The sequence below is a fragment of the Haliotis asinina genome, chromosome 15 (assembly GCF_037392515.1).
Source record: "Haliotis asinina isolate JCU_RB_2024 chromosome 15, JCU_Hal_asi_v2, whole genome shotgun sequence".
Classification (NCBI taxonomy): Eukaryota; Metazoa; Mollusca; class Gastropoda; order Lepetellida; family Haliotidae; genus Haliotis; species Haliotis asinina.
The window spans coordinates 29,225,863-29,248,297 of record NC_090294.1 but is presented as its reverse complement, the minus strand read 5'-3'; the positions used below and the strand labels follow the sequence as shown (position 1 = coordinate 29,248,297).

The 22,435-nt window shown below is 38.2% G+C and overlaps 1 protein-coding gene across 2 annotated transcripts in view; it reads left to right on the top strand.

Annotated features, from left to right (window-relative positions):
• The window catches only part of LOC137265521 (phosphatidylinositol 4-kinase type 2-beta-like), a 36,568-nt gene extending 14,305 nt beyond the window's left edge, over positions 1–22,263 (top strand). Inside the window, exons 2-9 of one of the 2 annotated variants that reach the window (XM_067800936.1) lie at positions 10,496–10,696; positions 11,627–11,758; positions 12,775–12,928; positions 13,701–13,765; positions 14,143–14,242; positions 14,728–14,861; positions 15,477–15,536; positions 16,161–22,263. In XM_067800936.1, the coding sequence (XP_067657037.1) occupies positions 10,496–10,696; positions 11,627–11,758; positions 12,775–12,928; positions 13,701–13,765; positions 14,143–14,242; positions 14,728–14,861; positions 15,477–15,536; positions 16,161–16,331 (1,017 nt within the window). In that variant the 3' untranslated portion in view covers positions 16,332–22,263. The remainder of the gene's footprint in view (positions 1–10,495; positions 10,697–11,626; positions 11,759–12,774; positions 12,929–13,700; positions 13,766–14,142; positions 14,243–14,727; positions 14,862–15,476; positions 15,537–16,160) is intronic. The other variant, XM_067800935.1, reaches the window with a different exon arrangement.
• Positions 22,264–22,435: the final 172 nt, after the last annotated feature.

Below are 22,435 nucleotides of genomic sequence, written 5' to 3'. Positions count from 1 at the left end.
ATGGTTATAATTAATTAATCAATTATTATGTAGAATTTACACCCCAAACAGAACTGTGCAAGTATATGTGTCAAGGGTATTTATCACAAGAGAATAAGACAAAAGAAGATGACCTTTCCTTGAAGAGATATAATTTGTGAATAATTCCAGTCGTTGGCCCAGTAGTATGTAGCCTGGAGACAGATGTTGTTGGAGTTTTATGTTATCAGACAATCCATTTCACACACCGTTAAATTTTCACATAACATTTTTTAAGACTATGATGATTCATTTTATCATTAACTATGTCGCACTGCCACTATTTATGAACATGAGTATATTCAGGACAGTGAAATCTGATCACAACTTCTATTAAGTTTACATGTAAATTTCCAAATTTAGTCAGTCAAGCCATTTTAATGTTTAATGCCCTTTGCAGTTAAGTATAGCTCCACAACAGCCATTATTTAAAGGGATACGACATAGTTTGGTGTGATAGACCAATATAATTTGCTTAATGTTAGGCATGTCCCTTTGGAGTAGTGTCGATTGCAACATTTTTAGATTGGTGAGGTAGCTTGTTGTCTCATTTCATTATTCTCCAGCAGACTGTCAATAGTACAGCCTGTTCGTGTTTAGATATAGAGCTTAAAGTGCCATTCTAGCCATATTCATTATTTTAAGAGCCATTTCATTACTTAGAAGAGCACACATAGTGGAATTTGAAAATATTAATGTTGAGAATGACGCACAGCCTGCTTGGGGTCATTGTTCTCATGACAACTGTGGGTCAATGAAGTCATTGTTTTATTCACCTTCTATCGTTATACTACATGCTGTACATTTCTCGTCATAATTAGTAACAAAGCCAATCAATAAAATATTCTGGGTTCTACTGTCCTTGGCTTGCTTTGGGACTGATTGTATATCCAGTACTGACGCAGTGATTAAACTTTGTGCATTATTTATGGTTTCTACATCATATCGTGTATTTGATATGTTGTATCCTATTTGTTGTGTTTTGAAAATGCTCAATCATTCTTTTTTAATTAAACTAACACTACATTACTCTATTGCTGATCGCTAACAGAATTGACCTTCAGCAACCCATACTTGTTGTAAGAGGCAACTAATGGGATCGAGTGGTCAGGCTTGCTGATTTGGTTGACAGATTGCTGCTTTCAACGTTGATCATTGGATTGTCTGGTCTAGAGTTGATTATTTACAGACCACTGCCATATAGCTGGGATTTTGTTGGGTGTGGCATACAAGTGAACTGACTTACTCTATTGCCCCAGTATAGTATATTGCCAAATGTAAGGTGGCATATAACTGACCTTTTCAGGAAGAGTAAAACTTGTCTACATAAATGTAAAGAGGGTGCAACCACCTCAGAGAAATGATGCAAACTTTTGACAGCCTCGCCACCACAGGTAATCACACACCATTACAGTATTGTAGGACCAAGGCTTTATTGCTTTAAGCCTCAGGTGTATATTAATACGTGTACTTGTGCTTGATCCAGTAGGTAATCTTTCCAGTCATTTATCCAGGGTAACGTCGCCATGGTGCTAGGATTAATTGCCTGCATGACCTTGATCGGGTAACACTTGTCCTATATCTCTAGGGGGCATAATAGAGATAATCCCCAGAAAACTGTCCCTAGATTATGATCCATAATCACTTGTGATGTAACGTTTTCATACATGTATGTAAGTTCCACTGCTTGGCGTGATTTGATGCTGTAATGCTCTGATGTATATCAGTAAATTTAACTTTAGCCCCACTTTTGCATTTTATGAAGAAATAAATGAAAATTCTCTCAAAGTTTTTGTTTTGGAGGTTTGAATTTGTTTTATGTAGGCAAAGCCTGCTCTCACTAGATCTCTTTAATTTTTTAAATGATAGATGTTCTAATGTTGTGTTATTTCTGATCACTTGTTTTGACATTGTTTTTATTATCAAACAGTTTTTTTACTGTCAGATGCTATATTTTTCAATGCTGATTTTAGTTTTAGCTAAAATATTTGTTTTAAGGAGTCTTGAAACTCAAGTAACCTTTTGCCTTACTGTTAGCGGGGGATGTATAAGCACCAAAAAGTTGAAAATGAGAATGATTGCATACTGATCTGGTGACTGTGGTAATAATCTATCGACTTGACCATGCTTTAGCCTGTGAATTTAGCAACTTATAAGTGTGCACAATGTTTTTGTTCTTTTTATTGTTATTATTTACAAGACTGTAGAGAGGGAGTAATGATTGGATGAACGAATTCAACTGTGCAAGGCCCAACTGTTAACCTGAGTCTTGCCTTCAACTTTGGATACAATCTTTAGTCATACTTTTTGTGGAACAGAACCCAACATTGTGACAATTTTAGGCAAAACCATTTTAGATTTTTAATCTGTACTTATCCCTTTTGTGTTATTGTGGACTTAAAAATGTTTTTTTGTTATCGTTATTTGTCATAAATGATCCATTTGTATTTTTTACTCTGTTTGAGTATGGGGTTTACATTAAAGTGACATGCCAACTTTTGCTGCCAGAATAGCAAGAACTCAACCTGATGTCAGTGAAGACAGTATCTGTTAGTCAATCTTTACTTGCTGTAGGACGTGATACGGTGATCTCATGTATTAACCAGAAATCTAGACATGACTTTGTATGGGGTCAGTGGTGTGTGTTGTAAACTAACTCAGATAGTATGTCAAGAGAGTAGGCAGGATGGAACAAGGAGCATGTCCTGACCAACATGTTCGTGATTGTTTGGGATATTTGGTAATGGCACACTTAGAAACATTCAAACTCTATAATGTTGGCTAGTAAATATTCCTGTCAGGACCAGACAATCCAGTGATTGATATCATGAGCACGATCCTTGCCATTGAGACACTGCATCAAGTGATAAGTTACTATATCTGACCATGTAGTGCATTAGGTCATCTTGCCCAACCAACATAGGTATTTGGAAACCATTTTAGCTGGAATGGGTACTTGGCTTTTTTTATGAATGTGATGAATAATATGTGGAATGAATGCATAATTTATTTTGATGAACACTTTTTTGACATTGTATGTTTGTGAATGGCATTCATATTGTATGTATTTCATTGAAACTCATAAGATTGGTCGTTCAACCTTATAATTATTCCAATAAAGTTCAGGGTCTCTCTTCACAAAGCAACCTTTACTAATTTTAACCTTAACTCCCATTCTTTAACATTGCACTAAGGTTACTTATGTCTAAGGTAACCGTAGCATAATGTTAAAGAATGGGAGTTAAGGTTAAAGGTCACATGCAATGTAAACCACAACTTATAAATTTAAAAAAAACGCGATGAAAAAAAGCCCACGAAATCGGAGTTCAAACGATTCACTAAATTTCCCCCACCGCTGGGGGAAATATTGGTTTCAACAGCTGTGCTGCGCTGCGCCCATAACGCATGCGCAGTGAATAGGTTCGTGGAGCTTGAAACAGTATGCATGCTCGGAGTGTGTCGTGATCAGTAGTCTTATCTGGGTTGTGTGCACAAACAAGTAAATAATCTACTTGTTACATAAAAAAACTTGTTGATTGTAGTAAGCAGCCTCAAGCTCAATGTCTGGTTTATTGACACCTGTATGTCTGCCTGCCTGTCTGCTAAAGACAATATACAGTAGACAGCTTCAATCATTGACCACATGCAGTTTGAACTTCTTCTAGTGTACATCATTTTGTTTGACAACGGTATATGAATCCACACTGAAACGATGCATCAAGTAGAATAAAAGAAGTTGTTTTCCATAAAGAATCTTACTTTCTTGTGACTAGCCACAAAAGCAAGTAACTTATAAAATGCCCATCAAACAGATCATCTTTCTGTACACACAATGAGCCCCTCAGCGTATCAGCAAATGAACCAGCCAATCGGAAGCCGTCGTTACACTTGAGTGCACAGCCACCCGCTATGACTGGGTTTGGTCTCCCGAGGGTTTCGTTTCGAGGGAAGTAAGCCCAAGTACAAAATATTGCACGTTTGAATCGCGATTGCACGCTTATAATTTTGTTTATTTGTTTTTTAACAAGCAGCAATGTATATTAGATGTCATGAATAAGTGATAATTGTGTTTTGATTATGTTTGATTTTTTGGTGGCATGTGACCTTTAACCTTAGTAAAGGTTGCTTTGTGAAGGGAGCCCCTGATGAGCAGAAGGCAATCAGTATTATGGATTTCAAGAAACACAAGTAATATACAATGTCTTCACTTTATTGCAGCATGTGTAGTGTGCTGGTTTTATGTATAGCCTGTGGGTTGATCAAAGCCATTGTTCAAGTCAAACCAGCTGTCTAACCAATGACTGGGGATATTGCCCACGTCATTACACAATTAAATATAATTATGTTTAATCCCCTGGTCTTCTGAACAAAACAAAATGTCAACCTGTGATTTAGAAATGTTAAAATAATGCTTTTTGCTGGTTTTGTGTAGCATGATCATAATTCATTGTACAGTGTTAAACATGTATAATCTTAGCTATCAAGGGCTAGATTATCACAGTATTACCATGTGATTGTCGTGTGTACCATTCGTATACAGAATTACACGAAAATCTGATTTATGAAAACACGAAATGATTTTCACTGCCTATAGACTATGTGAATTAAACTGACATGGATAAATTTCAAGAATCATTTAACATCCAACTAAAATGTTTTTGAAAAATCTCTCAAACTACAGTGCTGCACTAATTTCAAAACTGAACAAAGATAGTTCCCATCAACAGCGTTTGCTTTGATAATGATCTTTCACTGACATAAAGTTTATTCTTTTCAACAAGAATACACAGCAAATGAAATCTTCTCCAGACATCAAGATGAATGGAATGTGGGTCCTTTGCATTATGTACTGTATTACTATTATTACCATTTGTTTTGCGTATTTTACATACGAACTGAAATAGTATGTTGACAACTTTGAAAGTTGAAGATTACAAGAAAACCTGATACTAGCATTAATGGAATGCTGGCAATTATTTTATTGGCATCGTTGCAGTATTGCAAGTATTCACAGCTGTGGATTATATGACGGAGGCAAGCTACAGTACTTTGCTGTCTTTGATGTATCTCCAGATTTTTTACCAAACACCCTTGGTATTGTCATTTAGGCTGCCTTGTATTCTAAACTCAGGATAAATATACCTGACATTTTGATTGTGTCGTCTGTTCTATTCTAAGGGTTTAAGAGCCTCAAGTTAGATCATCAATCCAGTTGGATGTCAGAAGAAGGCATGTGCTCACTGTGAGAGAGTGCTCACTGTGAGAGGCTACTCACTGGACTGTGGTGCTTTCATGTGGAATCATATGGATTTGCTTCTGATAGGTTATATCCACTCGATGACGTTACTTACGTAACATCCCACACGATGTGACAGCTCAGAGTTGATGGGCATGGCCGTGTGCTGAAACTGGGGGCAGTGAGATAACCTAATGGTTAAAGCATTCGCTTGTAAGTCTGAAACCCAGGAATGATTCCCACATGGATGCCCATTTCTGTTGTACCCCATTGTGATATTGCTAAAAGCGGTGTAAAACCATACTTACTCATGTTGAAATTGATTCACAGTTTCTGTTCTTTTGCATTTTAACATACCACTAAAAATAGTGTAGCTATATAAAGGAAGTCTGACAGTGATTTGGGTCTGATAATCCAGTGATTGACATCATGAGCACCAGTCCATGCATTTGGGATACAGAATTGATAAGTGTCATCCAAATCACAACGTGAACTCAAATCAACCAAATCAGAGTGTGACCTCAAATGTTAAGGCTTCTCATACAAAGTCTTTTGCTAAATCGACAAAGGTTGAAAGCATACAATAAAAAACACACCAGTTTGTTCTCGTACTACTGCTTTTGATTGAATATACAGTGGAAGTTATCTAAACTGGCACTTTTTGGGACCGAAGATATAATCCAGTTTGAAGAGCTTTTGGTAAATATACAAGCTGCAAACATTATTCATTTGTCAATAAGAACAATAAAGACTAAGGAAATATTTCCAGTCTGTATCTAATAATCCTGCATCATATTAGCATGATGCTTAATCAAGCATGAAATATTTCCCTTAGTTTTCTTGCAGTGGTGTTTTAGCCACGTTCGTAACACTGGTCCTGAATAATACCAAATCATGCCAGATTGTGTCCTTCACTGAAAAATCTTTGAGGAATACATTATATAGTTTAGCAAAATTAAAAATAGCCAGAAGATTTAACCTTTGTATTTAAGCGTGTTTTGTTATGATGGTTTTGAGTTCATACAGCCCAGGTAAATGCTAAAGCAGTATAAAGTCAAGGATTTTGCAACCGTTAAAAAGATTATTGCCACATTATATGTTATGCAACAGATGCAGACAGGAAACATGAAGAGGCACGTATATTTGATTTCTGGCAGGCATTTTTAGAAAATACATACATGTATGTTTCTGTATTTGAGGGTCCCCATGCCATAGACTTCGCTTAATTTTGTAGAAACAGTGTGAAATTGTGTACAATGTAGTCTATTTTGTTTTTATTGGTCTGACTTTAACCAAATGGGCCTGCAGATTTCATTCAGGGCGTGTAGATGCGGATAGCAGCAGGCCCTGATGGCCAGTTGGTAAATTAAAGTATTGAAAAACACTGTTTCTAGTGGACGCACTATTCAGTTTTTTTTGCATCCATTGTCAATTTTTATGTGTAGAAGATGTAGGAATTCACATCCTATAAATCTTGATAGTTGCAACTACAAGAACGAACTTTAGAAATGGACAGTTTGTTTCAGCAGATTGCTGGGAAGCATAAACTGTTTATGTGAAGTGGGATAATGATGTGAGAGGATGCAAGTGTTGTATCCAGGGCGTGAAATGTTCCATTGTCAGGGATGCCCTGACAATGTTGTCACTTGTATTCAGTCCTGTGTGATAATGATCATCACCTGACTAGCTGGGTCCTCCCTGATGTTACACATGCTGGACATGGTGGTGATAATATGGCCAGCAAATACTGTCCTTCTCACACTGGGGTCACAGACAGCAGGCAACATTTGCCATGGAACCTCCCGAACATGCAACAGCAAATACCATGATTCGAGCACTGTGGTTCTGCACTGATGGGTGTGATGACTTCTGACTTTCATTGTTAAAATTCTTCATTGGTTTGTTTAACGTGTTTACCTGGTTTCAACATTTCAGGCCTTGCTAAATGAGAGTTGTTTTTCTTTGAAATTTTAGGACAGTGACATTGACATTTATGCAGAGTGTTTGTTGATGGGTTCAGTACGTGTAAGTAAGCAGATAGGTGTATTTGGAGAGAAGATCAGTGTGTGTCAGACAATGCATCTTGCAGAAGCTCGTGGTGAGGTGCATAAAATGAACCAATGAAGTTTCTGGTGAAACACCCTTACATGGCCTGCTGGTCGTGGGGATATAGCTCAGCAAAGAGTCCAAAGTGGCAAGAAGCTAATTACAATTATATTTACTAGAACAAAATAACATGGGCTGGCCACAGAGGGTTAGGAAACCCTCTGGGCTAAGGGCTAGAGCTAACCTAACTTCATTATTAATTGTTACTCCATGATACAACTTACAGCAATAAAAATGAAAATGATGGTAATTATCAATGTATATCCTATATAGAAATATCCTGTTAATCAGAGTACATATGGTTCTTGATAAGAGTGTTTGCTAAGGAAATGTAGGGTCACAATGACCGCTACTAGTGTCTTATTTTTGAGTGTCAGGAAATATATTGTGTGTGACTAATAACAGGAAATTCTTAGACACCAGAAGCCAGTTTCATTATGTGTGGCTGACGTTTTGTTTGTAGAAAAGGTTCCTGACCATGTGTGCCCTGTGCTGGAGGACTCTGTGATACTGCAAGCACAAATACACAACTACAGTGATATATACTGTTACACACCTACAGTGATACATATATGCCACACACCTACAGTGATACATTTGTGATGCACACCTACAGTGATACATATGTGATATACACCTATAGTGAAACTGTGATACACACCTACATTGATACATATTGTGATACACACCTGCAATGATACATACTGTGATACACATCTGTAGTGGTACATATGTGATACAAACTGTATGTGCTTTATGACTGGGATATTACAGGTACAAATGTAAACTATGATACACACCTACAATGGTACATATCGGATGCACTCCTACAATGATACACACTATGATACACACCTACAATGATACAAATGAAGTTAGTTATACACACCTACAATCAAACATACTGATACACACCTGAAATACAAAGATTTGCAAAATGACTGACTGACTCATTGACTGACTCACTCACTGACTCACTGACTCACTCACTGATTCATTCATTCACTGACTCACTGACTGACTGACTCACTCACTCACTCACTCGTGTAGCAGAGGCGATGGTTGTGCACTACCATGGCTGCAACTTGTTTGTGATTTATGACTAGTGCTGCATGTCAAGGACACATGGTACAGTGAGTCACATAAGAAATATTTACATTGTCTGCATCGTACTAAACATTTGTGTCAGGAAAGTTACCATTCATCTGGATTCTGCTGTCACAATCACCTGGTTGCATAGTGCAAGGCGCCATGTTTACTTGAGAAAAAGTAGATTTGTAAATGGAAAAACTTCCACAGTTTTATTGGTGAATGTCAGGCATCCCAAACATGCTTTCATGTCCCAAGAGCTGCATCCTTTAGCTGGAGCAGGATTCGCTTGTCACAGCAGGGCTTGATCTGTTAGTAGGCTGATGATCGTCATTGGATACCATCAGCATTAGGGAGAAAGACCTCTGTAGTTAGCGGTCTATAATATGTGACATGCTGCCAACCATTGTATGGATAAAAGTGGTGGGGTAGCCTAGTGGTTGAAGTGTTTGCTCGTCATGCTGAAAACCAGGGTTTGATTCCCCAATTGGTACGTGTGATGCCCATTTCTGGTGCCATGATATTGCTGGAATATTGCTAAAAGTAGCATACTTGCTGTAAGTAAAGTGAACATTGTTCGAGTACTGCATGACTGTCGATATTTGCTATGATTAAGGAATATTGCTAAAAATGGCATAGAATTAAACCGGCTCTCTCGTTGTATGGATAATAACTGGATGTATGTGACTTGTGGATCTGAGACAGTACATTGGGCTGGTGTACATGGTAATCACAGTATGGTATACATGGAACATTATATATTGGGTGGGTATTTTTCACACATAAAACCATTTGAATGTGCTACTAAGGATGTGACGTTGCAATTTTCGCCATATTATTCATCATGGCATTTTGGGAAATACGGTGAAGTCTCTCAGTGTCATGTTCAGCACACCGCAGCCCAGACCCAGGTCTGACATCACGGCAGTTCCAACATTCGGCCTGTATGTGTGGCAATGACAAATTGAGGAAGTCCATGAGACATGATAGTGTAGAGCTGTAAGGTACCACCCTTGATTGTGCAGAGTTGTGGCCCTTTTGTGTGAAAGTATCCAGTAGACAAGGTGTTAATGCAGGATTTTCTAGTTATACATGATAGTTTGTCTGCACGTTTTCTGTGGTTGAGCTGATGTATTGTCTGTTTCACCGTCTTGTTTTCCTCAAGCATTAAGATTTATTCTGTCAGATAAAGTGACACGTTAAGTAGTACTGGGATATAACAAAGGCTGTATTGATTCTTTTCTGACAGATTACAGCCAATCTTATCCCTGGTAATCTTAAAACAGTTACAGTGCGTTATAACAGCGAACCATGAGTGTAATAATGTGACCTTCCCAGTCTGCGTGACATGGTACTCTGCCACACACTGCAAGGTCAGGGAACTCCAGTAACTCCAGTGTTCCTATGGTTACATGTAGATTTGCACAAATCTCTAAGGTAATATTTAATAGTTTAGATAATAATTTCTCAAAAAAATCTTGATGTTATGTTACACTGGATCGGACAAGAATATCTATCTTTGCCTGTTTGCTAAAACTGAATACATTCTGGGAGAGAAGTCATAGAATCCATTTGGCAACAGGTGCTTTGTTTCATTGGGTCAGTGAATGTGTGGGAATAAATGGTTTCATAGGCTCTGTGCTGTGACTGCTAATCTATAGTGCAGCTGTCAGTACCATTAACAAAGTGAGAGTTTAGAATCGAAGCAGGATGAATTGGTAAAGTTAGAGTATATCCGAGTTGTCAGAATGACTTTTTGAACAGTTGTTTAAGCTAATAGTTGTTCCCAAGTCATTGAGATGTTTGGAATATTTGATAGTCTCTGATTTTTCAAGCAGTCTGTTTCAGATAATTTGGGGCAAGTGATGCAAAGAGCATGTGAAGGCTGATTGCTGGCCAGTGTTTATATGAGAATCTTTGGCATGATGGTAGAGGAATAAAGACTGCAGGGATGTAGGGATGTTACTTGCAAAATGTCTAATGAAACTTTGTTTTCTTTCTTGACTCATTGTGAAAAAACTGTTCATTGTGCCAATATTTTTTCAGAAAACCATAGGTGTGTTCAAGCCGAAGGACGAGGAGCCGTACGGTCAACTGAATCCCAAATGGACCAAGTGGATGCACAAGCTGTGTTGTCCATGCTGCTTCGGTCGCAGCTGTCTGGTGCCAAACCAGGGATACCTGTCCGAGGCTGGCGCCAGTGTGGTGGACCAAAAACTGGGACTCAACATTGTCCCCAAAACCAAAGTAAGTTCACCTGATATCAGCATCCTTCTGGTTTGTTAAAAAAATATGGTTGCAGTGAAGTAATGTTAGTTGGAAGGTTCAGGAAGTGATAAGGAAAAAGGACGTGTTATTATTTATTTGGTCATGCGTCAGTGGGCAGTTTCCTTTATTTTGGATCTTTGAAGATCTGCCTTGGAACTGATCGATCTTCAGTAACACATGCCTGTCATGAGAGGCGACTAACAGGACCGGGTGGTCAGATTAGCTGACTTGGTTGACACATGTCATTATTGTTTGAGAAGTTGGAAGTAAATAGAATAACTTGAAAACGATACAAGAACCTGTATTGAAACGTCGTGTTCCAGTATTAAAGAAGTTGTCATCCATATACACTTATTGTACATGTCATTATTCCCAGTTTCATAGATCGATGTTCATGATCCTGGGATTGTTTCGTCCAGATCTGATCATTTACAGACCATGATGCTGGAATATTGCTGACAGCGGTGTAAAACTTAACTCACTCGTTTACTTTGAGTTCAACATATGTTAATTTTTAGAATGAATGGAAGTAACTCTTCCACTTCTACAGACATTGTAATTTTTCAATCAATACAGTTAACGCAAATTTGTTGGGAAACGAAAACAGCTGTTTAAGACAATGTAGAACTCAGCAATAAATCATCTATTAATACATTATGCACAATCTGTGAGGAAGAAATTATTTGCATCTGATAAATAAACCAGTATGTTACAGTTTTCTTGTTACAATTTTGTTGTTCATTTTAAAACAGTTTTAAGCTAGACTCATAATCTTATTTAATTATTATTCCTCTTGGAAAATAAACCAACATTCGTTGAGATGCAATTGAAGCTCGTCTTTACCCTTCCTTTCCATGCCGCAGGCCTAACCCATGCCCTACAGTGATTGTCACAACTGGACTGTTGCAGGTTGTGAAGCTAGCAAGTGATACATTTAACTACAATGCAATAGACAGGGCAAAAGCAGTCACAAAGAAGAACATTCGAGATCATGTGCCGGCGGTCGGGAAACGCTTCAAGAGGATAGGCTTGCCACCGAAGGTTAGTAGTAATTACAGGCAGTGAGCAGGTGAGGTGGGATGTGGTGACAGTCAGCCAGGTGTATGATGCACAGGTGTTGTTCTGCAGGGACATACCTGTATTTGACAGGACTTGCCAGTTGTATGTCTTGGCTGGTCCGAAGTGTCCACAGATGAGGAAACACTTTGGCCATTGGCCCATATGCTTGCATCCTCGATATCTTGAGGGTAATAAATATATTGTCTTAAGGGTAATAAGTATATTACCTCCCTTGACTGACTTTTTATCCTATCAGGTGTCTACGCTAGAAGTTGAGTGAACCAATCACAACACATTTTTGCTTAATAAATTATCTAACCAGTTATACTTGGCAACACAAACCATGCATGTATAAGTTTCAGACCTATCAATTTGTCTGTATGATTTCCCCCAAATATGAGTTGCACTGCGAACAAACCTTCACAGCTGCGACTGCTATCTTTGTTGACACTGGCAAGCTGGGTTGTAATGGTGGCTTAGCTGACTGGCTTTTGGGAGAATGTAGATGCATTCAGGGTAAGGGAGGTCCATTGGAACGTATACCCCGAAGATATCGTGGATGATATCCTTGGGACTTCACTTTGCAGCATTTGGAGTGACCAAGAACTGGCCCTCCTTTGTGGACATCCATGCAGTATCTACACGATTTAAGTGCTGACTACTTTTGGGTTGGGTTTTGATGTAGGAAGTATGTCCAGCCAGTATATATACAGAGCAAAACAAATAAAGGAATACAGGAAAACTCAAAGGTTCCTTTAAGATTTTCATCACCAGCTCTCAAGTGGTGTTCCCTTATTTGCTTCCCTCTGTATATTTCTTGTTCTTAGTTGGACATTGTGTATACTGACATTGTGACATTGTTATCAGTAGGCTGATTTGAACCATACAGAATATTCATACGTTATCATATCATATCATATCATATCATATCATATCATATCATATCATATATCATATACATCACACTACATATCGTCTTTCTTTCTTTCTTTCTCTAGAACGGGTCATTCCAAACGTTTGTGAATGGTTATAAGGATGCGGATTACTGGCTGCGGAAGTTCGACAACGAGCCTCTACCAGAATCCACTTCTAAAACATTCCAGCATCTATTTGAGAAGCTGGTTGTTTTAGATTATATCATTAGGAATACAGGTCAGTTCACAGGCAGAGTATGAATATTGTTGTCACCAAACAGGTGGATGATGTGCTCAGTGTAGGACATGCAAGTTGACATTTCTGTGAGAGGGGATGTCGCCTCAAGACTAAATCAATTGTCCTGAAATAACAGCTACATAAATTTTTCCATCTAGCGATACTCATCTTTCAGAAGAACCTGTTTTGGTGTAACTCACTGTGCAGAGTTATTTCCCCTAGACAGAATTCAACTAAGGTGGCATAAAAAACATTTAAATGTCTCTCGGAACATTTTTCTTTCGAAAGTGACAAGGGTGGTAGGACTTTTTAAAAAAGGAATTTGACAGAAAAAATAGTGACGAGAGAGGAACACATTTATATGTTGTTCTTTCAGAAATATAGCCTGGGAAGTTTAGCAGGTGTTAATGAGTTGTAGATTCAGTCACACTCGTTCCTATGGTGGACAAATGGATGTAAATAATTGTTACATGCACAAATAAAAGTGACGCACAGATGCCTGAGAAACTTTTCTCTTTTTGTTTTTTGATTTAGCCTTAGTATTATTTTGGGTTTCTCAGCATCATATCTCTACATGCTTCTGGGCTGCATGAAAGTCTCATGTCTGACCCGTGGCATTTTAAGAATGGGAAACAATCTACACTGTGTCACGTGACCACGGAACACTTGCTTCAACACATTGTAAAGGTTTCAGACTTTGTTGGCAACGATGGTTCTGTTGTTCAAACATGTGATCTTTTGCTGTGAAGTTTCATTGTTGTGTTGTTTGCAGATCGAGGCAATGACAACTGGTTAATAAAGTATGACATAGCAGCAACAGCACAAGACAGCAGAGAGGTGGGTCATGTCAGTACATACTGGCCATGTGTAGCAGGCTGTCACCATTTGTATCATGGTCATTTGTTGTGCTTCATGAGGCAAGGGGTTGAAGCTTTAACTTCCCTGAGAATCCTGTTTCTTTTCCTCACATCACATGGTTCAATATTTTGTGTAAATTGAGCTGAGTTTGTTTCAAGAAATGCAATTGCTGTGTTTTCACAGTGTGAGGAAAAAGTTTGATCATGAAATTGTGTCTAGACAGTTGATCACCTTGACTGCATTGATCTTGTTCATTCTGAACCACACAAACAGGCTGACTTGTTTATTGTTTACACTGTTTGTAAAACATATGCTGTTCCAATGACACTCTGGCAACATGTTTTACTTATTTACAGGACTCAGAATGGAGTTTGGTGGAGAACCCTGAGATAAACATAGCAGCGATAGACAATGGTTTAGCATTTCCCTACAAACATCCTGATGAGTGGCGAGCATGTAAGTCTTTAGCTAACACAGCAGACGTAAACTTGACATTGCCACAACAGATGTACATATCTTTTGTTGAAACTGGTTTAATGCTTTGCATTGTATTTCTGCTAGCCTAGTGGTTAAAGGGTTGCCTCACCATGCCAAAGGTCCAGTACAGTTCCCCCAAATGGGTACAATGTGTGAATCCCTTTTCTAGTGTCTCCCGTCATGATGTTTTTGGAATATTGCTAAAAGCAGCCTCCAACCATATTAACTGTGCATTGAACAGCTGCTAGAATGAAACCAATGTCAGACAGGTATTACATTTTAACGCAACACATTGCCACAATTATTTTGGTATTCAATCCCTTCAGCTGTAATTGTATGTTATTTATGTTGGGTGCAATTTTGTCAGTGAATTTGTTATATAATCGTCACATTAATGCCCATGAGCTAACCACATCGATGTATCATGCTTGTATGATGACAGCCATGTTGTGACCTGTTGTCAGATCCCTACCACTGGGCATGGTTGCCACAAGCCAAGATCCCCTTCTCCCAAGAAGTGAAGGACCTGGTGTTACCTCAGCTGGCTGACATGAACTTTGTACAAGATCTCTGTGATGATCTCTTTGAACTCTTTCAGGTAGGAGGTCATAGTGTGTGGAGTAAAGGATGTGGGAATGCCTTGGATGATGGTGGAGGGGGTGGGAGAGTGAAGAAGATGGTATGAATGATGGATTGAGACAGATGGATGTGGGCATGGGTGATGTACATGAGTACATTTAAGTTGTTCACTAGTCACAAGGGGGCCATGGATTGATGGACTGTCTGTTTATGTGATGGACATAAACAAACAGAGAGGGTACATCAACCTGAGGGACCAGTGAGCAATGTATTGATCTTACAAACACTTCAGTGTTAAATTTGAACAGTCTGAAGCATCAGTGTCAGATCATAATAAGGAGTACCAGAGTTGGACAATAAATTGGTCAGTACTGACAAGAAATACAAATTTAGAGTTACCTCCCTTCCTTCAATTTGCATATGCAAAACATCATTACTTTTCGTACATCATACATGACTAATTATTCTAGATTAAGAATTACTAACTGGTATGCATTCCCCCAGTTTCAGCATTCCCAGTGGGTAATATAGAAAACTGGGTTGTGAAAATAATAGAGGATCATAAAACAACATTTTGTCTACAAAATGTTTCACTTGTAACACATAAGTATCTTGCTTAATTTCCCTCTTGCAGACTGACCAGGGTTTTGACAAGAGCACATTCGAGAAACAAATGTCTGTGATGAGGGGGCAGGTGAGTTATTTCCCTTTGATTGTGGGGGTCTTGCTTTTCAGGCATTTTAGAAGTTATTACAGACACTTTGACATCATCATTTACTGGTTAGTCATTCCCTGACCTGACAGAAGAGTGTACTCAGCTTTAATAATGCCAGAACTTTGTATTCCATGGAATCTAATCTTATTCTGAACTCTGCACAATGGACGAGTGATCTTTGGTGCCTCTCTTTGGTGTACATGCCTAACAGGATCAGGTGACCACTGACTTGGTCGACACGTGAAGTCAGTCCCAATTATGCATGTTGATGCTCATGGTCTTGATCAGTGGATTGTTTGGTCCATACTCGCTTGATTATTTATAGAATACTGCCACAATATACCTGAAATACTGCTAAGTGGGTCATTATATGATAAAACAACTAATCTATTTGGTGTACAGGGTTTGTGTCCCTTAGAAAATGCAGGATCCACTAATCAAGGCTTTGAATCCCACATTGACTCTGATTGTCATCCTTGGTTCATTCCTGTGGATTTCATCCATGTGGCAAACATTAACTACTTGCATCACTTTAGTCTTTCCTCACACACAGGAAATGTTATCTGACACAACTGTTGAAACCAAGCCTTTCCTTCCTTCCAGATCCTGAATCTGACCCAGGCCTTAAAGGATGGCAAGTCTCCAGTGCAGCTGGTGCAGATGCCTGTTGTCACGGTGGAGAGGAACCGAGCAGGGCTGGCTCGGACACGCCTCGACAGCGACACATTCACGCAAAGTTTTGCTCACCGAGCACCATTCTTCTCCTGGTGCTGACGAAATTGTTATCCTAAAAAACTAAATCTTGTGATAAAATATCTGTCTACATTAAAATGAGGTATACCTGTCCTGAAACCATTCAGGAGGTAAGCTGACTGTCTCTGGTTAGACGTGTGGTGATAAGCTGCATGAAGTGAGCATGCTCAGAGTGTTTTTATTAATTCAAGCTTCAGCAGCTGAGACAGTACCAGAACGTGCTGGACTTAGTATTAGCTGTACATTCTTGTACCTGGACTCATACCTTCATGCTTTAACCCCCATATAACACAAATAATATATTTTCTGCATTATGGCCCTCTAGCATCCCAGATCGTCATTATAATATTGCAGTCCCCATGTATGTAGTCTGTAATATGACACATGTTCACAAGGCTTCAACAAATTGATTACTTGTTTGTCAGAAATTGCTGAGTCCTCTTTGTCCGACGAAAGTGACGAGTAGGTTTAGAAGACAAAATATACACGAGGTGAAACAAAAACTCTTAAAATCTTAGAGTAGGAGAATCAATATAATCAGTTTCATCACTGATATTCCCCCAGATAATATGATGATAATGTCCTCTGTGGTGGAAATTTTGAAAAACAAGTAATCACTTTGAAGTGCTGTTACTGCCATAATAGTACACTTTCTGTATTAACTTAATTTTTGCACCAATGATTATGTCAAATATTTCAACGAATTCAATTTTCACATAGGTGAAAGTTTTCCTAGACACCAGAAATACATGGAAATACTGTAAAGTATGCCTGAGATTTTATGTGACTATTGTCGGATGTATTTGCAAGCAACTGTTTTTGTTGATATTTTGTTAAGTGCCAACTCCATGCCAAGGATCATAGCCTCGGGAAGTTTAGATGGGAAGGAAGAGATAAAAATAGTCGAGCGTCACAGCTGCTGCTTCTGTCATAGAGTATAGGGATTATCTTGAGCTGCCCAGAGCCCGATATTAGGCCCAACGTCATAAAGGGGTACTAAAAACCTCTGTACTGTATATTGCTGCTTATATAGGGACCCAGTGTATAATACGAACCTTCCAATTCAATCCTAATGTTGACATTACCAGTCAGAAAAACATGAGATCTTCTACCCTATGCATGAGATGCGCCTCCTTCGAACCCATCTGATTCTAGGTACAAGAAATGTGCCTTATACATGGAGGTATTTACTGAGAGTAAATCATGGTTTAAATTGAGGCAGTACTGGTTGAGCTTTCATTGGCTGAAATGAACTGAATATGTTTAAAAGAACTGATGGCTAAGGATGGAATATGTTTGTTCAGATGTATTATATCTAGTGAATTTATAATTCCCAGAAACAATATATTGAGGTAATATATATCTGTCATTCATCGTACGTTTCATTTTTAAAGTGTAATCAGTTATACCGAGTCTTTTGTTCTTGTTCTAAGTGTTACACAACCATGTATGGAGTATTTAAATCTTTGCTGTGAACAGTTTGTTTATTAGATGTAGGACTTCAACGAGCCTTCAGACGTGTATGCTTCAAGGTGTGAGTTTTAAGAGACAGATTTCTACAATAAACTAACAGTGAGGCAATATGACAAGACCATACATCTAATGAGAGAAAGTATGAAGCCAATCAGACAATTTTCAGTAACCTTGATTGTAGTGCAGTTCTTTCATATTTGTAAAATGTGTAAGGAGAATCGTCCCATTTCTCACAAGACTTAATCCTAGTGAACGTGGTCAGGATCCCAAACGTATCTATAAAGATGCTTCTTGCATTAGATGAAGCTGATATTTTGGGAGCTGTACTCCAATTAGAATCTGACAACATGGAGGACTGAGGACCTGGGAAACGGCACTTCAGACTTAACTCAACTTTCAAATCAGCGAACGATTGTTATGTTTGTAAAGTTCTAAAATGTGATATTATTGCAAAGCTTTTGACCAAAACCTTTCACTTTCAAAATTCTTTCACTTTGTGCTGTGTGAGCATCTGTTTTTACAATTATGATACAAGATAGTAGAGTTCCTAAAAAACAGTACCAGTTTTCAGTTGAAGAAAGTTTTAATGAGTAACTCTTTCACCCCAGTTTGTTTGAAGCTGTCATATTGTGTTCCCCTGGTAACATAAGACTGCCATGGAGACGATGTTAAACTGGTTCTTGGATAAGAAAGCTGGTCCCTTCATCCTGTGCCTGACACTAACTGGATCGGGTGACATTTGGTTGTAGTGATCGGTATAGGAGGTTCAGTGTGTGTTACAGTATATTGCAATACACAGAGCTGTACGGAGATACTTAGCACAATATTGTAAATTCAAAGTTGAGAAGCAATGTGAAATATTGCAGTAACTGAACAAAACAATGTGCTGGTAATATTTTTTATTCAGTAATCATGCAGTAAATATTGACAGGAAGTCCAGGACATGATATCACATTGGTCATAACTGCACCTCATTACAAGCTAGAAACAACTCATAAAAGTTATGAATAGTTGTGACAAAGGGCAATGTTTAGTTCTTTAAACATTATAAACCACAATGTTTTGTTCTTTACACATGATAAACAGTCTGCAACATTATGCTCTTTACACATGATTAATAAATGCTATTAGAAACCAGGCAATAAGCCAAACCTTTAAAAATAACATTGTGTTATGTATCGTGGTCCTGATCCTGAACATACTGTTTCACCAACAATACCAGGCACCCTTACATGATTTACTGCATATCATCATATTCACCAGTAACAGTGATTATCTAGTCCTGACTTGTGTAGCTACTGAACACTTTGATGTACAGCAGAATATTGGGGAGTCTGCCATAACAAACAACAAACCAGTGGTGAGCGGACTCCATCATTCACATCAGATAACGTTACACATATTGTCCTGTGGAAGATACTTTCTGATTTGATTTGAATGTGATTTCTATTGTCATTCTTTTGATCTTGCTGGCATTGTCAATTCATTGACTGAGCATGTGATTTAAGGCATAATTGACATAATAGGATGACAGTTGATTGGTGGAAGGAGATGACTGTGATGTTTGGGTTCAATGAGTGAGTAACACATTTTGTTCTTGAATGGATGCTGTGAATGTATGCTTGAGTAAACTTAGTTCATTCAGATATCAGAAAAGGGATCAAGGAAAAGACAACTCTGTCTGAAGGGGTGTTCATGATGCATACCCATAATAATCATCTGTGACCTTGAAACACAATGAAAACATTTGATATAAATATGATTACTATAGAATAGGACAAGATAATGGTGTCACTCAGATGGGATTTTTGATAAAATGGACAAGATAACAGTGTCACTCAGATGGGATGTTTGATAAAATGATATCACTGTACTGTCTGTCATAGGATAAAAATGAATGACCTACTTGAAAGGTTTGGTTGTTTGACAGTATATGCACCCTCTTTCTCTTATGAGTGCTCTTCATTATGATTATGAAAGGGCACCCAGATGCATACTCAGTATGGTATGATTCTTGTTTAATCAGTACAACAGCGGTATGGGGCAGAGTTAAAGAAGTATGACCAGAATCTTGATCCACAAAGCTTTCGTAATGTTATGACCTACTGTAACTCTATAGCTTACCATAGGCTTACGAATGTCACAGCGCTACAAATTCTTTGTGAACCTGGACCCAAGATGTTGCACAAAGTGATCTCAGCACAAGATTACCATGCCTTGCATACTTTAACACAGACTTTTGTCTGTGTCCATACTAATGAAAGATGTCCTGCATGCGTTCAGAAATACTTTGATAGTTAATGAGGGCTTAATCAGTACAACAGCTGTATGGAGCTGGGAATAGAAAGTAGGACCACAATGTTGTGGTACAAAGCGATCTTAGTGCAAGATGGTTGTATCGCTCTTACCACTAACATAGACTGACATTTGTAGAATGGAGGTAGTTGTGTACAACAGCATCCAGTGCATTAGCAGCTCGTAGAAGAACTGCTTGTGTTTGGATTTAGAGAGCCATCCAGCAATATACACTGTTGACTGCCATGTCTTTCACAATGAAGCATTTAGACGGCGATTGTTGCAGATGGTTGCATCCATCATGTCTTCAGAGAAGGTGGGATTTGTTTTTGTTTATGATGTTTGTTGGTGTCTTGTTTGTGCTAAAGTTCGTATTGTGTAGTGTTCATGAAGGCAGGGTTGGGGAGAGGGTGCATGGGCAGATCTAGAGGAGGGTTAAGGGGCCTCACCCCTTCTCTCTCAGACATTTTGATTATCTTTACAATAAAGGCAAGAGCTTTCGTTATTGGGTTTGTCCTGCTAGAACTTTACCTATTTATCTAGTGAGTAGTACAGTAGCACATTAGCTCTGTGTCTTCTATCTGGCACTAGCTTCAGGAAGCATTTGCATAAAATTTGTATAAAATCAAAATACCTGCCACATTGGCACACAGGGAGTCGACACAGATTTGATGCTAAACTCTTCTGTAGCCAATGTGCCAGATTGTGTTGAAATTGTCAGAAAGGAACAAGGATATATTTCATCCCCACTTATTATGAAATAAGATTCGATATATGTATCATTATATCTTTAGTGTTCATTTTCTGTTTCCAGCATGTCAAATGTCTCCTTTTTCCAACAACATGACATACCAGTGAACCTATCTTATCTGGCAGTCGTTCACATTGTTACAGGTACTAATATACCATTGTAAACGAAAAGGGACATAGCTACCCTATGTTTATGGAGGGCTGTGGAAAAGAAAAGGAGTCGAGATGAAGTAGGGTTTAAAATCATATTAAAAGTAGCACTTAAAAACTGATGCATGTGTGTGCATTTGTGCACGCATGTACACATGTGCTTGTGCAGTACCCCATACTGATGCTAGCCCCCTGATGTATTATGCCTTACACTAACTTGCTAGACAACCAGTCCATGTTGTACTTCCTTTGATGCACAATGCCAGCCAGGGTAACAAAAGGTACTGTCTTTCAATGTCTTATGTTATGACATTTGGGTATCAAAGCCCCAGCCTACCTCTGTAAAGATGAAGGCTCTGAGGTCTGTCTACATGTTCATCTATGGCAAGAGGACTTCACAGACTGATCCTGTGCTCAGTTGTTTAACAAGAAGGATGTTGATACTTCCGAGCATGTTCCATAAAACCATTTCACTTATTTTCTCCTTCATTGTTTCAGTATTTTTTAAGAAAACTTCTTTTTCACTTTTTCTTGATCTTTTTGACAGTGTTGGTTGAAAGGTTTCTCGAGAATTAAGATCCTTGAAGATTTAAAAATAATCTTAAGTCCTGATATTTATGTCATGGTAAGAGGTGTGCATGGTAGTTCTATGTCTTTTATTTTTGTTTTGAAAGCATCATTTTATTATGGTGACATGTATTATATGTATGAATATGTAATCCAGGAACCCAATGAATAATTGAACAATAGGGGTATAACAGTGTTTCACAGGGGCATGTTTTCATTCATGTTGCCAAAATATTTAGAAGTATACATGTCACAATTTTATCATTTCAAGCATTGAACAATCAAGCATGAAAAAATCTTGTTTCTTCTTAGATTAAAAATTTAATTTTTGACATCTTGGTTGCTAATTTGTTCCTTTTTTCGAAAAGTCTTAGCTTTAGAACTAAAGTTGTAAAACGTTTTGCCTAATTCTTTCCTTCCCAGACTTCAGCTCACCTGCTTAACCTATCCTGCTTGCAATCATGGTATATGACAGAGCTGATATATGTGTCAACTCTGGACTTCAGTGTATGAAGGCCAGGACCTTCTGCTGTTTAATTGCCTTACAGAACTATGTATATACAGGTGTTCCCATTTCATTGTCACAGTGATTGTCTTGAATATTTGTCTATTTTATCATTCCATGAACCATTGTCTATTGATATATATTGATATATGTATATAAGAACTAAAGCTGTAAATACTTATTGTGAATAATATTAAATGTCTTCCTCATTAAGTAGCGTTGTGTATTTTTTCATTTTAAGAAAAAAATTCTGAAAATGACTTTCAGTGTGCCTAGAAACACATTATTTTGAATCATTAGTTATGTAGACTCATGTGGAGCCATGTAACGTATTTGTCAACAGCATATTGCCAGTACATCAATGATATGTATGACATAACGTCTC